Consider the following 18024-nt stretch of genomic DNA (forward strand, 5'->3'; position numbering starts at 1 on the left):
TTGTTTTTCTTTAACTTATGCAGTTAAATCTTTTCTAGCGGCAGTGTTTGTGTTGGTCAGCAACTCTTTACATACATGTATTCATGTTTATTTTGGTTCCTTTGGTGGGATGCTTTTGTCTTTTTCTTTGCAGAGATTGTCTTTTCAGCAGAGTAGTAGTGTGAGCAAGTTTGTGAGCCAATGAAACATACAGGTTCAGTCTGTTGATTGTGATTTTCACTTATCTATGTCAGAATCTGTAGTTTGTACAAATTATTTATTTTGAATGAATATGGTAAATTCACAGCTCTGTTATGATTTTTGTAGTAAACCACTGGGTTCTATACTGAACAAATTTTTATATCAAATGCCAATGTCATGGTTTTTTTGATGGTGGTAGTGGTGGTTTTTGTTGCCATCGCTGTTGTTTTTGCCAATTCTGGTATAGCTAATCATAGTGTTACATGTCTTTAGGGATCTTTGCCCATGATGGTTAGTGTCAGCATGCCTGTTCAGCTAAATGAAAAGCTGTAAGTGATGCTTGGAGGTTGCAAGCCTGAACCAGAAGACATAATTATTTAAGTTTGTCACTTGAGATACTCCAGAGCCATTGCTGTTAACACCATGCATCTATAATGAGAGGTGGAATGAATTCTGGCAAGCCAGCTGCAACTTCCTATGAATCCAGCGAAAATGGCTTTTGAATTTTAATACAGTCCAGATTCCAGTCCTGCTTGCTCAGAGATCTCCAAACACTAGAGGGTGTCCTGGTTGTCCGTGTAACAGCCTCTTGCTACAGGTGAGACCTCAAGTGAACTGCAGCTGTCCTGGGGATCCTATGGGGGACTTGTATGGAAAGGAGTATGGGCTCCAAAATGCTTGGAGATTGCTCACATGTGTGAAAGAATTCAACATAAGATTTTTCACACTGTTAGGAGTTGCTTGCTGCAGTAAAATAAAATATGATCCCAGTTAGGGTATCTTGGATTCCAGCCTCCTGTGTTCTGAAAGTAATGCTTTACATGTCATTTCTTTCCCATTCCTGGGGATTTCTTTGAGGCAGGTTCAGATTTTGGCAGTACACTGTGAAAGATTAGGACAAGCATTAATGTGTGATCATAAGACATTAAAAATCTGACAGTGAATTTTCAGTTAAAGGTATTTGCATTTGGACTGGTCCTGGTGAGAGCACACCACAAAATCTCCCAGTAAAGATACCATAGTTGAAAACCAAATTCACCAGAGTTTCTCTTCCCACTAGCAGAAGAATGAGAAGCAGAGTCCCAGACCACTCTGGCTTCAGCTCCCGTTAGCACAGCAGTAAATGACTGGGTGGCCAAAGATTTGAAGAAGTATGAGTCTCTTGAGGCTAGGAGTATGTTGTGTGAGGAGGGTGTGTGTACATGTGAATAGGGATTTGTATGTGTTAAATTCTAAGCTCTGACAATCATTGTCAGCTGGAGATCGAGTTGCAGATATTTAGGTTTTAAAACATAAATTATAAAGCTAGCTAAGTCTTTTTAATGACGGTTTTAGTGTTCATGAGCACATTTTATCTAACTTACCTTTACATTGTATTGGAAAAGATTCCTCTTAAGATCACAGATTGGACACTGGAAATCTGTTTGGAGAAGAAGACTATTTTTTCATAGGAAAAAAATTTGCTTTTCAATGAACCAAACAAATCAGACATTCGCATATATATGACATTTTACCTATTTATCTACTGGTGGATGGTTGAATTATTTCTATCCTAATAAGGGATTAATACTGAGTGTGGTGGATTAACTAATGATCAATTTGTAACAGCCAGATAAACTACATCAGGGCCGTGCTGAGTGCAGAAGGCCCACTGGGGATTGTTGCCAACAGCATAAAAGGAGAACCAGAGGGGAAGATGGTGTGCTGCTGATCCTCCTGGTGAAGCTGTCACACTGGATTTCCTGATATGAACTCAGTTGTTCTCATCATCAGAAGATCTCAAGTCCTTGCTGTCGCTGAGGATGTCTGTGGTTCTCTTTAGGGGAGCTCTGGTCCTTATCTTGAGCATCACTTCCTGGCTCCCGTGCAGAGCCCTAAGTCTGCTGGCACAGATCCTTCATCCCACTGGTACAGACTTTCTGCTTCCACCACTGACCTCAGGGCCTTCCCAGTGCAGATCCTTGATATAGACTTGCATAAGACATTGTCGTGGGATCCAGGATCTCAGCTGGATTCTTTGGGTCTTTAGTGCCTAGACAGATCTCCTGCACTCTTCCACATTTTATTCTTCGTGTGAATATTATAAAATAATCCTATAAAGTATATGTTCTGTATTAAATACATTCTCTTGTAAACCCTGACTACAACACTGAGAATAGGTATTCCTCGTTTAAAAATATGCACATGGCCAAATAATCACTTGAAAAGATGCCCAATATTATTAGCCTAGGTAAAAGGAAGTCAAGACCAGAACAAGATGCCACTACATCCTGTGGAGGATGAGAACCCTTCCGTGTTGCTGCTAATGACTATTAAATGATGCACTGCTCCAGAAAAGCAGCATTGGGGCTGGGGATTTAGCTCAGCGGCATAAGCACCTGCCTTGCAAACAGGCAGTCGTGAGTTCGGTCCCCGGTACCGATAAAAACGAAAAAGACAAAAAAAAAAAAAAAAAAAAAAAAAAAAAGAAAAGCAGCATGGCAGTTCTTCACAGGGTACTGTATGATCTAGCAATTCTATTCTGACTGTGTACTCAAACCCGTTGAAAGCAGGGACTCAGACACGTTGAAAGCAGGCAGATGTTCGTACACTCATGTTCCCAGCAGCGTTATTCATAATAGCCAAAAAGAAATAATTCAACTGCCCATCAGTAGATAAATAACTAAAATGTGAAATATAGATAGATAGATATAAATGCCTTAAAAAGGAAGGAAAGCTTGACACACACTATTATGCCAAGTGAAGTAAGCCTGACACTGAAAGGCAGCTTCTGTGTGCTTTCACATATGTCCTAATCAATCCAAAAGAGACAAAGGTAGAAGATGTTTGCCGGGGACGGGGGAAGAAGAGAATGGGAGCTATTGTGTGACAGGTGCAGAGCTTTACACTGGGAGGAGGAAAAGCATTCTAGACATGGATTCTGGGGAGTGTTGCATAACATTAACATCAAAAATCTGCGTACTTTAAAAATGGTTAAAATGGTGAGTTTTATGCAGTCTGTATTTTTCGATGTTTAATAGAGGTCTTCTCTTTTCTGCCTGAAGAATTCCAGAAGCCAGTGGGTGAGCCAGACAAAATCTGCATCCACACCAGGACATGGGACATTGCAGTGCAGAAGCCATGCAGAGTGATGGGGAGATCCGTATGGGAGGCATCCATCAGTGATGAAGCCTGGAGTGATTGGCCCAGGGTGTCAGGGCTAAGTAAGTGCAGGATGGGAGGGTTCCTGCATGGCAGATTAGATACAGGCAGGGTGAGGAGCACATCTACACAGCTAGGCAGTAGCTGCAGCCTCAGGACTTACGGTCACAATGTGGTGGGAGGCACAGCCACCTGGAGAAGCAGTGGCAGCAGTGAGGACAGGTGGTTACATGGGGTGGTCAGTTAGGTCAGTGTTCTCACTGAGTTACGATAGTTAGGGAAGGGAGGAAGTTGAGAGGAACCCTGTGGAAGGTTGGGTAGAAGCTGGTAAGGTAGGTCTTTGATTTTTCAATATGTATGCATACACAGAGAAATACATATATATACAATGAAATAAATACAGATGTAAATGTGTGGTAGGTATGTATGTCTATATAAACACATGTATTCTTCAACTCTGTCCACCAGGAAAGGCTGTTGGAAACAGTGCCCTGATAGCAATGAGTGTACCTAACAAGCACTTCACTGGCTTCTAAACATCATTGTTCTCTAATGCCAGCCAGAACTCGTGGAGACTAAGCACAGTGAAACAGACACTGAAGGAGAGAGACATTCTCTCAGATGACTGGCCTGTTCTCTTCAAAAGTGTCAAAGTCGTCGGAGGTACAGACTGAGGAGCCTGTCCTGCAGTAAAGTGGATGAAAAGTATAGGACCCTAAGTGCTGTGTGTGACCGGAACTGGCCTCTGGCTATAGAGAATGCTTTGGGGATAACTTGGGAAGCGTGGATGCATCTGAGGAACAGGAAACCAGTAGTAATTCATAATTCTTGGATTTAGGAAAATTAGAGCATCTCTGTAGGAAATGCACACTAAATTATTTAGAGTAATGGGGCAGCGCATCTACAACTTCAGTAGCTCAAGAAGAAAAGAATCATTGTACTGTATTTGTAATTTTCCTTTAAATTTTAAGATTGATTCAAAGTAAAAACACATTAAATCCCCTCAAAAGTTAAAACTAACGTGTTCAGGGGCTGGGGATTTAGCTCAGCGGCATAAGCACCTGCCTTGCAAGCAGGCAGTCGTGAGTTCGATCCCCGGTACCGATAAAAAGGAAAAAAGACCAGAAAAAAAAACTAACGTGTTCAAATATGTTGTGTGCTGCCAAGCAATCAGGTAAGACAAGAACTATGGAGCATCCACCTGGAAAGAGATGCCTGGAGACCTGAGTAGAACAGTTTTCAGTGGATGATGGAAGCAGAGGCCGGAGCTACACAGGCTAAGGGTGGGACAGCAACAGAGATGCTGCTGTAGTCAGCTTTCCTATACACGGAGAATAAGAAGGGAAATTACAGTGAGAGACCTAGAAGCAATGACATATAATAGGAACATTTGAAAAACAGAAGATTTAGTCTAAATAAGGAAAGTCTTGGGAAAAAATTTTGGGTATCTGAGAACCCTGCAAGTCAAAGAAATGCTTTTGCTTTTTGTTTAAGGAAGAACTGGAAATGAGTTTATAGAACAATGGATTTTGATTCGACTTTAGAAAACGTTTTGTGCTGTGCGACAGTTGAACAGCTAGTTGCCTTGTTTAAGTGTCACAGAAGGGAAGGCACACGGCTGAGAAGTCAGCATCGCAGGGAGATAGATCCCTGGAGGGGGCTTATGGCTGTAAGAAGTGGGCCTTTGTCTCCCGTCCCCACTAGAGTGTGAATTTGCTTGCATCGGAAGGAATAGCCTTGGCCATCATTTCAGATCTGCTAAGGACACTCAGTTTCTACTTCCCACTTTTAGAAATTAAGGAGGAAGAGATGGAATACTCACTGATTGAGCCATTTAGTAGGTTTAATTTTTCATTGATCAATATCTCACATATTTCCTTAAATATCATTCTTAGTGTTCTGTCTGACTGTCTCACTACAGACAGACCAGCAGCTTTAAAGATGTTTGGTCTAGAGATACTAGCACGGCTTCTTACACAGTGACAGTCTCAGTATCCACAGGACACTCGTGGATTCCCTTTTGTAGTGTTTTCCTGTTTTCTTGGAGGGTGGTGGTGGTAGTTGTGGTGGTTTTTCTCTGGAAAAAGTGGGGAGAAGAGTTAAAACAGGAACTGAGACACAAGACCCTCTGCTTTTGTGATCGTAAAATGAAGAAAATGGGACATTGTTTTCCTTAGTACTTATTTAGAAAAACACATTATCAGAAGAGGGAAAAAATAGATTGGTTGTAAGCAGGTAGGTGAGAAAATAACAGTGTGTTAGTTTTTGTGACCTACAAATAAATTTTAACTGTAGCAGGAGGAGGAGATGAGCAGGGTTTATGGTAGCAACACTGGAAGACTTTGCACAGCCTCCATAAGAAACCACCTCAGCTGGGGATTTAGCTTGGGGTTTCAACCCAGTGTCACAGCGCCTGCCTGGCAGAGGCAAGGTCATAAGTTCAATCCCCGGTACCCAAAAAAAAAAAACACACAAAATTTTAAAATATAAAACAAAACAAGAACCAAAAGCTCTTTATCTGGTATGGCAAGCGTGGTTCTTCATAAAGTTACTGTCACAATGAAATATTTCCATGTTTCATAAAAGATGAAATGGAGGTTAAAATAGTTTTGTTTATATTGATCTAAAAAATAGGCCTTTTTTCGTTATCGACAGTTTCCAATAAAAACTATGTATAAGAGTCATGCTATGTATAAGAGTCAATTGATAGTTCATCCCAGTATAATTTTTTTTTAGAGGGAATCTTTTTGAGACAGAGTCTCCCTGTGCAGTTCAGGCTGGCCTTTGGCTCACTTTGTAGCGCAGGCCGGTCTTGAACTTTGCGATGATCCTCCTAACTCAGCTAACTCAGCTTCCCAAGTGCTAAGGTTACAGGAGTGCACTGCCACACCCAGTACCGAATTTAAATTTTTAATTGATTTTAAGGGGTAAAACAAGTATAGTTTCTTATAGATGTGTAAAACTCACTTGACTCACAAATTAAAAATATTTTGAAGAGACCAGTTTGTAACAAACATAAAAATCTTTTATTCTACAAGTTGGAAAATAATGCCTCTAAAGTTGTTTGTGTGATTGCTTTTTGGCACTATGCTATGAGTAAAAATGTCCTCAGGAGGCAAGAAGTGGTGGAGGTGATGTGATTTCTGGGGCAAAGAGTATAAAAATTTTCAGAGATAGTATAGTGTTCCCTTATCCTTATTCTGATGCTGTTTTTCTAACTCCGGAAGAAAGGAAAAAACCTATGTTGAATTGCTAGAAGTGTTCCTTCTTTCTAATTCTTCATACTTGGTTTTTTAAATATGGAAGACTCAGCTAAAAAAAAAAAAAAGATTTTGAGAATTAATTGCTTTTCAACTGAAGGCTTAGAGCCCCCCCCCCCAAAAAAAGAAAGAAAGAAAATTAATTGCTCCCCAGTCATACCATGCTTGGGAATTTACTGAAGAAATAAAAAGGTTCTAGTATTGAAGAATTGAATGTCTGATTTTTAAATGAAAATTATTGATAGCAGCTTCAGTGTCCGACCAATAAGGAATAATTATGTAAACTTAGGCATCAACTGGGTGTGTCCTTGTCATTGTGCTTCCACTTAATAAAAATTGTGAAAAGGCACAATCAAACTGGGGAAGTGTCCTTGTACTGATTGAAAAAGTAGGAAAATGTATACACAACATGCTGCAAACACAAAGCAGACCGGTAAGCGCGCACCGAGTTGGGGAGGGAGCCAGGCTAAGGTGTGGAGAAGGTGCTGGAGGTGGGCCTCGCCCTGAGTAACGCTGTCTGTGATGAAGCAATGAAGCGATGAAGCGATGAAGCAATGAAGCGGAGCCAGTTCTTTTTTTTTTTTTTTTTTTTAATTTTATTTAAGGAGAAAAGAAAAAAAAAGCAGAGAAAGGGTACAAGTTATACAGATTTGCAGAAAAAAAAATGAACAGTAGGAAATCACTAGTTAATGGATTACATACTGTCATCTTAGAAATAATTGTTCAAGTCACAAAATTAAAGCTTGTAAAGTGGACATTCCATCAATGATACTGCAAACAGTTCTGTTCAATGATCCAATAAAACTCTGTGATATCATATTCTATCTTATACACTTAAATATACATGCAGTTATATAGTTTAGAGCACTTTCTTTTCCTCTCTTTTGTACAATGACTATTACACATTTTGGGTTTCATTGCTCTCACGGTTCTTATTACTTTTTTGGAAGAGAGTAAAACCAAATGTGACATAACAGAACAGAATCGGTCAAGTCAAAAGGGTGGACATAATAGAAAATGTGAAAACATAATACAAGGTGATCATCAATGGTTACCATAATGCCTCCCGCTATCTCTAATAGAATTGCCTATACAATTAGTTATAATACAATTGAACAAAACCGTAAAGAACAAAACCGACAAAGCCAAACCATTGGAGACATTGTAGGTCTTCAAAAGTGATAAAAGTCAACGAGAATGGGCGTTATAATGAATCTCATTATCTTCACAGCTGATGCCTAAATTTTCGAACCTGATACTATCCAGCAAAACAGAATAGGGGAACATCAGTTAAAAACCAGATTGTGAGAGTAATACAGGGCTTTAAATCGAGGTAATGGAAAGTCAAAGTGGGTTACTATAATATATCCTGCTATTTTTTTCCTTTAATTAAAAGGATAAAAATTTTAAAAAGTATTAAAAAAGTAAATAATGGAGTGGAGATTGAGATAAAAGAGGGCATAACAATGAAACAGCACAGATCAAAACATAACCATTTAAGCAGAATAGTGTTTCACCACCAGATAATCCTGACCTAAAAGTAGTTACCATATTGTCTCTTGCGGAGCCAGTTCTTTAGAAATGAGTTGCCAAGGAATAGTTCCTACGCAGTCCTTCAGGCAGCAGGGGACGTGAAGACTTATGCACCCATCTCATGCCCAGAGGTGGCCGGGGGTCTGTGCTATCTGCCAGGTGGATGTGGGGGCATGCCTGCACCCTGCTGTCGGCATGCTGCAAGGGCTGCTTTTGCCTGGGAGACTCATCTTTGCGCCAGGCTGAGCTTTGCCAGGCCCTGACATGGAGTCATTAACTATATATGAGCTTTAATCAGCTCAGTCTCCAAGATTTCACAGAAGAAATTATTCTCATAGCTGTTTATCTACCATCCTTCCTTACCTTGTTCCAAAAGTCCTGCCCTTCACCAGACTATATTTTAGTACAATTGCAAAGTCCTGGTGACTTTGTTCTTCAGATGCCTTCCATGCCACTTCTCCTTAGTACCTTATCCATCCTGCTTTCCAGTGGAACTCACCATGTGTCCCCACCTCTCTGCTTAACCTAGCTGCAGGGTCTCACCAATTATTTGAGCTGGGGGTCCCAGGGTCACCGAAAGTGTCCTGCTCCTCAGAGCCTCTGTCCTCAGCTTATCCGTGTTGCCCTGAAGCCCTCCCAGTGGTGCCCACTTGGAAGCGCAAGGCTTCCCCGGAATCCTGCACCAGCGCCTGTGTCAGATGGAACATCGAGGGCCTTTTGCCGCCCGTGCCACCCAGCTGCCCTCACCTCTACCATCCCTGCCCACCTGTCACACAGACCTCTGTGCAGTACTGCTGTTCTTGCCCTTGCCTAGATATTTTTATGCCATTTCTCCAACAAGAAAGCGGTGCTTTCTGGATGGGGGAGGAGGGTTCCGTTGCTGAATTCTAAGGAGTAAACATATGACACTGTACATGGCATAGGAATCTGGGTACCATACTGCACTTCTGTGTCTCTTTGACAAAAGTACACATTACTGAAGAAATGGGGGTGGCATTTTAAAAGGAGCTTGCTTGTAGCATCAGTAACAGTTAAAGCAGGAAAGAACCTCATGTAAGGCAGTTTTGTTTCCTTTCTGCACAACTAGAACATCATTCAGGCGGAGAGCACAGCACAAGGGAAAGCGGTGAACAGCACAGGCCACACGCAGCGTGGCATTCCTGCGGGGGGGGGGGGCGTGGCAGCAGTAAGCCCAGCCCACCGCAGCAGCAGGCCAGCAGTGGGTGTTGCTTTCTTCTCTACACCCTTTATCCTCAAAGTGCTGCCTCCACCTTGTCCAGCTCCTTCAAAATGTGACTCTACCCAGGCATTGAAGTTTTTCTCTTCTATAGCAGAAGCCGCGCCCCTCGGCTACTCCTAACAGTTGTTATCCAGTGGAGGCATTACTAAGAATTGGTATTCCATATTCTGAAAGTGAAAATGTGAAATTAAGTGTTTTCTGATCATATATTTTCTCTAAAAATGCACTTATTCTATCCAAGTGTTTCTTCAGCACTTCTATCAAAAAAATACAGGGATGTTTGGTTCTGAGAAATTGAATGATATCTTCATAGAGTTGTAAGGTATCCAGCTTATCCCACATTATCACAATTAATTTTTTACCTCCCCTGTTTAAAAGAGAAGTAGAAAGGGCTGTCCCAAAAAAATATTCAAAGAAAGGAATAACACATTTTAAACATCTTAATGTGTATAAAAGGCAGTGGTTGCATCATAAAGACATTTTTCTAAAATGTAGTAATCTCAGTAATTTGAAAGTAATTCTTTGAGTAGCCAGATAAGGACATTCAAGAAACAAAATGAAGTAATCTAAGTTTAGGAAAAATCTCTTTAAATGGCATATTCTTCCTTATAGTTGAACAATTTGTCCAAAACAATCCATTCATGTAGGATTTTTGCTGTTCAGATCTAAGTGGGAATCAGTAGTTTCTTTGTTGGTCACCATGGAAACGAGTAGGCCTATGCTGAATAGCTCTTAGATCATGCAGAGCGATGCTGTGTCTCAGAGCACTTGCTCATAGCGCAAGCCGGGCTGCCTGCTCCTGCCTCCAGCTCCTGCCTCCCGGGAGCCGATGCCATGCAGATGCCGGATGCATCCCGGAGACCGTCGGCTGTGCACTTCCTCAGCTCCTTCCTGCAGGGTCGCCGACACTCCACCTCGGACCCGGTAGTGAGGCTGCAGCAGGCTCGGCGAGGCTCCGGTTCCGCCACAAAGCTCCTGTCCTCATCCTCTCTCCAGGTGATGGTGGCAGTGTCCTCTGTCAGCCGCCCGCAGGGGAACCCAACTTTCCTGGAGAGAAAAAGTAAAGCTCTTATTCTTCCTATGGATTGCCACACTTTGTCACTAGGCTTATGGAATGTGAATAGGCTGTTAAATACTGACAATTCTGTATTACACTCTTCATCGTCGTGCTCAGAATTTGAATCAGTATGTAAGAGGAGATAAAAACTGATTGGATGTGTATTTTGTTTTGTTTTGTTTTGTTTTGTTTTGCCTTGCATTTAAAAATGTAGTTTTGGAACAAAACTTGTCCTTCTGTAAAATGTGGGCTTCTGCTGTTTCTTCTGTTCATTAGCAAGATGCGTGGAGCTGATTGTGTGTGAGAGCTTTAACTATTAGATGAAGGGCAGTTAGCACAGGCTTGTCATTTACCATCCCAAGAGAAAAGGGGAGCTGTTTCCCGTGCAACGCTTCCATTTGGAGTAGGGTTTGGACTCTTCGTTTCCTTCCCTGTTGTAGGAAGCTCAGGACGCCCAACACCAAAGTACACGAAAGTGGGGGAGCGTTTGCGGCATGTCATCCCTGGGCACATGGCATGCTCCATGGCATGCGGCGGGAGAGCCTGCAAGTACGAGAACCCGGCGCGCTGGAGTGAGCAGGAGCAAGCCATTAAGGGGGTTTACTCCTCATGGTAAGGGGCCCTCGGGGTGAGGGAGGAGGGCGCGTGTGAGCCAAAGGGCGCTCGTGGGCTTTGCTGGCACCCCTGGCACAACCTAGGCCATCTGGGGGGTGCTTTGGCCTGCTCAGATCAGTCTCTCTCCTGTAAGATGGAAGTCATTAAGCCAAAAACACAGAGATTCACTTTTAAAAGAAATCAGTCATCAGATAGCTCTTAAATTTGAGAAATTTCTAGAATTAATAAAGAGGCTCACCTATAACTTTGAGAAAATAAAGAGGTACATTTATAGTTCTTCAGTTTTTTGCAGGCAACTTTTAGCCTCACTGTTGTTCTTATATTCTGTGCAAAAAGATGTATTTTCACATAAATACGCCTCAGTCTGCCTTGAGAGAAGTGACACAGGCTGTCAGCTCAGGAGACACCCTAAAGTGCTTCCATTGTTTCTGGTGTGTAAATGCAGTTAAAATTGCTCTTGAAACACACTGCCTTTCTCTGGTAACAATAAGCTATTTTTGATGCGTGACACTGGAAAAATTCTGATAATCAAATGACATTTGAAACACACTTAGAGGAATTCACTGTTTAAAGAATTCTAGACATTAATTACTTCGTACATCGAGAGCTCATTTTTAAATTAGATACTTGTCAACCCACTTACCTGACTTGTGACCTGTGCTTTTTTATAGCGGATTTGCGGGGTATGTCTGTGTAACACATTTTGGAGCCCACTGTCTTTTTTGTTCTCCATAGTCCACATTCAGACCTATCACTGTCGCTGTGATGGTGCGAAGAGGCAGATGTTCCCAAGGCTTAGTCAGACAAATAGATCCCTAGTAATACAGCCTGAGGTTGCACTAATAGTTTTGCTTTATTGTTGACTAAATCACGTGTGTCTTTTAATCTCGGCTGTTTTCACATTACTTCTCTCCTCCGTTTCTGCTAAGCACTGGTAAATTTGGGGGATCCCAGACCTTTTGGGCCTGTGTTAAATGTTACCCATTGTTACAGAGGGGAGGTATCTGTGGACACAACCCTGCTAATCTAATGTCTCTTAGTCCTGTGAGGTTCATGTGATGCACAACTTGCAGGAGACTCACTGGCCACTATCGAGAAGCTGGCAGAGGAAAGCTGGAGGCTGGAGGGTGGCAGCACTTCACTGGGCCTGTGCCATTTGTGTGTTTATAAACATCTATTTGGCTGGAGGGCAGGCACTTTGCTGGATGCTTTCAAATTATCACTCATCTTCATAAAACCCTTGAGCTGTTAATTCCACTTTATTGATGTTCTAGAGAGATCAGTTAATTTGCTTCACATGTAGAAAAGCCAGCATTTGAAGCCTGACTTACTCTGGAGCCCATATTTTTTGCTAAGTTATAATAACTTAGTATAATAGTATTTATTCATAATCACATGGCAGAATTTGTGCAGATTTTACATCTGTATCATATTGAATTCTCACACAAATTTGGAGTCAGGCATTACTATCCCCATTTAATGCCTCACGTTACCTCAGCTGTATAAGCAGGGTGCTCCAGGCTAGCCCTCCTCATTTAGTCAGTAACCATTAGCTAACTGATTAAGATGCTGTAATTTAGCTCTGCTACTAGCTGAGGTCTCTCCCTTGTGTCTGCTAGACTCTTTTGAGAGTTTTTGGAGACTTTTTTGTCAGAGTCATAAATACATTATTCCTGGATTTGTTTGTTTGTTTGTTTGTTCAGAAATGTAAGATGCTAGATTTCTTCTCATGTTGTAAGATTGAAGCCATGTTATAAGATTTGTATAAGAATACTCTCCCAGGTTTGTTGAACTCATAGGAAGATTCCTCCCTCAGTCCTTTGCGATCAGATGACCTGGTTTCTGCTTCTCGCCTTCCCTGCCCTCTCTGCAGGGTCACGGACAGCATCCTGGCCATGGCCCGCCCGTCCTCTGAGCTCCTCCAGAAGTACCATATCATTGAGCAGTTCCTCAGGTAGATGTGTCCCTCACACCCAGGAAGCAGACTGTCTCTGTGTTGTCTTACATTGTTTGTGCCTCCTATGTGGAAAATATGCTTTAATTTTTAAAACAGTGAAGAGTTTAAAGCTTTGCGAGTGGTTACTAGTGTTTATTAGTACTCACAGTGTTTTTTTAACTCTGCTTCTGATATGCCTGACTGTTCTCTTTCCTTTAAGTCATGGCATAAAAACAATCATCAACCTGCAGCGGCCTGGTGAACATGCCAGCTGTGGGAACTCCTTGGAGCAGGACAGCGGCTTCACGTACCTTCCGGAGGCGTTCATGGAGGCCGGCAGTAAGTTCACCTCCACTCACCCTCACTAGGAATCACCAGCAGTTCTCCAGAGATTTTTGTCTTCTAAACTATCAGGTTAAAAAGACAATAAAAATAAGCACCAGCGGCCTAGTCGCAGGACTTCCAGGAAGTGCAGACGGGATGGCTTGGACCTTAACCAGCCTAGCATTCCTCCTTGGCGCTGGCATCCCAGTACAGGTTTTCTTTCTTGCTGAGAGAGGGCCAGTGGGAGGAGACCTGCTGTGTGAGGCTCCCCTTCAGGGATACCTACTGTATGTCTGGCACTGCTCCCTCATTTCTCCCCTACTGCAGCTGGGTAACACACTTGTTTTACTTCTTCTACGTGTGAAGCTGCAGAGGCTTAGAAAGTTACTGGTTTGCCCAGGATCACACAACTTGGAAGTAGCAGCCAGGCTGGAAGATGGAGGCACTCGTGCTTGGGCCGTGGCCAGCCCACCTCCAACGGGACACTGGGAATTCTTCCTGGAGGCTTCTCAGAACCAGGAGCTTTGGGATGGAATCCATTTGGCACGTGTTGCTCAGACCAAGCTGAACAGCATAAACATGCTGTCTTGCACTTACTTTTAGGCTCATGTCTAGCTTTCTGTTTTCTACCAGGTAGAAAATCTATAGATAGTATTTTTAGCAGTTCATGAATCATTTAGATGCATGTCTGAGCTTCAGTAGGAATATGAGCTTGCTGGGTATGGTGGCTCATACCTATAATTCCAGCACCTGGAGGTTGAACCAGGAGGATCAAGAGTCTGAGGCTAGAGGCAATTCATCGAGATCCTGTCTCCAAAAAAAGAACTGTGTGCTTTATCATCGCAGCTGAGCAACTTTAGTACTCTAATGTGGATCTTTGGATCTTTGAATTTGTAATTCTTTTTCATAATTCTTTCTTGCTGAGAATCAGCAAGATATGTTTACATATCCAATGTGCTTTGTGATAAGTTACAGTTAAACACACTGGAAATGTGAAAAGTCCGTTACTTTAGGTCTGGATAGCTATGAAATGTGTATGCCTTATGTCATCATGTGTTTTATGAATTCATTCATTTTCTTCCGATGTCTTTGCAAACATTTATTTCTGTATGTTAATTTCATTTTTCCTCTTTTTTGTTGCCCAGTTTATTTCTATAACTTCGGCTGGAAGGATTATGGTGTAGCATCTCTCACTGCCATCTTAGATATGGTGAAAGTAATGACATTCGCCTTACAAGAAGGAAAAGTAGCCATCCATTGCCATGCAGGGCTTGGCCGAACAGGTAAATTCCAGGAAGTGGTTTTAATCCTTTGTGGCCATACTGAAACATAAAATGAGTAAGATTTCCTAATGAATAGGAATATTTGGAGTCAAATAAATAAAAAACCATATTCTTATATTAATGAGAGTATTTTTCACTATCTTAGACCTGAAATTCATCAAATTTAAACAGATTTTAAAACTACTTGACTGACTGCTATATTTTTTAAAGGGAAAAAAATCAGTCCATTTTAATACCTAATATATACATATATATTTAGGGGGTGGGTACTTGGAATTGAACTCAGAACCTTGTGCTTGCCAGGAAGGCACTTGTACCTCTGAATTATATCCTTGGCCCCCTAATACCGAATATATTTTTAAATGTAATTTTTAACCAAAGTGACAATGAAGATAACAAGCATTTTCACCTTCTATATTATAAGCATTTTACATTTGCTGTTTTAAAAATCGTTAGCAGTTACAGTATACGAAGTTATACTCAAAAATTTCAAGGAAAGAGACACTATGCTAACTATTTTTATGTTAGGATATCTTGCGGTGAAACACTATTTTGCTTAAATGGTTATGTTTTGACCTGTGCTGTTCTGTTGTTATGCCCTCTCTTATCTCAATCCCCCTTTTTCTTTTTTTTAATTATTTACTTTTTTATTTTTATCTTTTTAATTAAGGGAAAAATAAATAAAAAATAGCAGGATACATTATAGTAACCTACTTTGATTTCCTATTAACTTGATGTGAAATCCTGTATTTCCTCACCATCCTGTTTTGACTGATTTTCCCCTATTCTGCTTTGCTTGATAGTACCAAGTTCGAAAGTATAGGCAAAACTGTGAAGACAATAAGATTCATTATGACGCCCATTCTGGTTGACTATTAAAGTCCTGTAATGTCTCCAAAAAAAATCTTTAGCAGTAATGTGAGTGGAAGAAACTTGAGTTTGTGAAAGTAATTTGTCACATAACAAGTGCCAGGGTCAAGGTTTACCTTAGAGCTGTTACTGCACAGCACATGTGCTTTCTACTTTGGAAGTGTAAGCATTTCATTTGTGGAGGAAAGGTTCACTGGTGTACATAATTCCACATAAAAATAGTGAGTTTACGTGAAAATGCAGTAAAATGTCATTGCGCTACTCATCTGAGAACAAAAATACTGTAAGATTGATACCTTCAGCCAGGCATAGTGGCTCACGCCTGTAATCCCAGCACTTGGGAGGCTGAGGCAGGAGGATCACTGCACGTTGCAGACCAGTCTGGGCTACAAAGTGAGCTCAAGCCCAGCCTGAACTGCATAGTGAGACTCTGTCTCAAAAAGACAAAAGAAGATTGATACCTTCATTGTCCTGTGGTCTAGTGTGGCTAAATCATCCACACCCCTGCCCCATCCACTATACCCCTGTGTGCCTGTCGGGGGCTTCCTACCTGCCGTGGAGCATCCCAGGGAGAAACGCACTCTTCCTGGACACTGTGTGTGATAATTCTCCCACTATTACAGTAATGACCTCACATGTCCCAGTGAGAAAGATAGGCCATAGCCTACTCCAAACGGGAGGACATGTAGTCTTTAGAGGTTCTGATGTGCGTAGCTAACAAGGTGTCCCTAAGCTGGTGAACCACCTGCCTGTCCTGTAACATTAGTAGGCCACAGTGGGTCAGATCCTCAGCCCACCGTGTCCTGCTTTCCCTGCTCAAACGTCCTCACTGCCAGATCTGTGCCGGCCTATCCTCAGGGTGCAAGGCGGGCTCCATCATGGCTTAGGACGGCCCCCCAGGGGTGCAAGTAAAGCCTATCTGAAAGGGGGTACAGTAATAAACACCTGTACAAGAAGTTACAAAGCATCACAGCTGTCCTTCACAGGTTGATGCGATTTCTCAACAGGTACTCAAGTTTATGTCATCAAAAGATGGTAAGTCAGTGAAACCATAAACATCTGTCTGTCTTCTCTCCCCCTGTGCTAGGTGTTCTGATAGCGTGTTACTTAGTATTCGCCACAAGAATGACCGCCGATCAAGCAATTATATTTGTGCGGGCCAAGCGACCCAATTCCATTCAAACTAGAGGGCAGCTGCTCTGCGTCCGGGAATTTACTCAGTTTCTGACCCCTCTCCGGAATATCTTCTCTTGCTGCGACCCCAAAGCACATGCTGTCACCTTAGCCCAGTACTTAATTCGCCAGCGTCATCTGCTTCATGGTTATGAGGCACGACTTCTGAAACATGTGCCAAAAATCATCCACCTGGTTTGCAAACTGCTGCTGGACTTGGCCGAGAACAGGCCAGTGGTGATGAAGGATGGCTTGGAAGGCTCTGGGCTCTCTGCGGAAATCGAAAAGACTGTCTCTGAGATGGTCACCATGCGCCTGGATAAAGAGTTACTGAAGCATCATAGTGACATAACGGACCCATTTAACTCCACCGCAGTGGCAGCGGAGTTCGAGAATCAAGACATGATTCTTTCCAGCGAGCACGAGTTTGACCCTCTTTGGAAGAGGCGGAATGTTGAGCGCCTCCAGCCCCTGACTCATCTGAAAAGGCGGCTCAGCTACAGTGACTCAGACTTGAAGAGGGCAGAGGCTCTCCTTGAGCAAGGGGAGACTCCGTGGACAGTGCCTGCCCCGGACTTCCTGAGCCACAGCATCCAGCAGCAGAGGCCCAGCAGCCCCTGTTCCATCCCACTGTCTCCAGAGCTGGATCTCAGTAAGGAGGCACTGGTTCGAAGTACGTTTTCTTTCTGGAACCAGTCTAAGTGTGGCGACTTGGAAGGCTGCAAAGAGGACAGGTCACCACTTTGCCAGAGGAGAGATAGTTCAAAGGAGATACAGCGGAGTCGGACCTTCTCTGTGGGTGTTTCGGGTTCACACAACCCCAGGGAGCCGGTTACATCCACCTTTCTCAGTGTCTCCAAGACGCCAGATGCCTCTCAGCAGCACGTGGCTCACTGTCAGCATGAACCTCACAGTGGCTGTGTCCCGGGCTGTGTGGAGGAGGAGGGCAGGACCCACTGCAGACCTCTGGACTATGGCTCCAGTCCCCAGGCCCAGGGGCTGGTTGGACCTGATGTCCCAGAGGGCAGAGATCTGTCTGGAGCAGTGCCACATGCCAACTTGCAGTCTGAACCAAGTGTGGAAGCACGGAGAATCCTGGCGGCCAAAGCCTTGGCAAACTTAAATGAGTTTGTAGAAAAAGAGGAAGTGAAAAAGAAGGTGGAAATGTGGCAGGTATTTTAATCTCATTTTATTATATATAAGCAGGAAATAGTTATGTCAGCAAAAATACAGTACATTTATTTGTTAGAAAATGTGAAGATGTATTTGCATCAAACTTAACTTTTGCACTTGTTTCTCAACTATGATAGGAATCCAGTGTTACAGAAATGACGCAGCATAGTCATTCTGTTTCATTTAAATCTCCATGTGCAGGAAAGCACAGGCTGATGTGCGTGGTCTGAACAAGGCAT

General features: G+C 42.5%; 1 protein-coding gene across 24 annotated transcripts in view; it reads left to right on the plus strand.

Annotated features, from left to right (window-relative positions):
- Ptpdc1 (protein tyrosine phosphatase domain containing 1) overlaps positions 1–18024 on the plus strand; it is a 90339-nt gene that overhangs the window by 63792 nt on the left and 8523 nt on the right. For 17 of the 24 annotated variants that reach the window (XM_063227298.1, XM_063227297.1, XM_063227300.1 and 14 more), the window contains 6 exons: positions 3225–3383; positions 10852–11023; positions 12900–12980; positions 13183–13301; positions 14432–14569; positions 16527–17785. In XM_063227298.1, coding sequence (XP_063083368.1) covers positions 3225–3383; positions 10852–11023; positions 12900–12980; positions 13183–13301; positions 14432–14569; positions 16527–17785 — 1928 coding nt within the window. Of the gene's footprint in view, positions 1–695; positions 779–3224; positions 3384–7487; positions 10415–10851; positions 11024–12899; positions 12981–13182; positions 13302–14431; positions 14570–16526; positions 17786–18024 lie in introns of those variants that run through there. The other 7 variants (XM_063227315.1, XM_063227312.1, XM_063227313.1 and 4 more) reach the window with 4 other exon arrangements.

The sequence above is a fragment of the Cavia porcellus genome, unplaced genomic scaffold, assembly GCF_034190915.1.
Source record: "Cavia porcellus strain 051 isolate PalLab524CR breed Dunkin Hartley unplaced genomic scaffold, mCavPor4.1 scaffold_17, whole genome shotgun sequence".
Classification (NCBI taxonomy): Eukaryota; Metazoa; Chordata; class Mammalia; order Rodentia; family Caviidae; genus Cavia; species Cavia porcellus.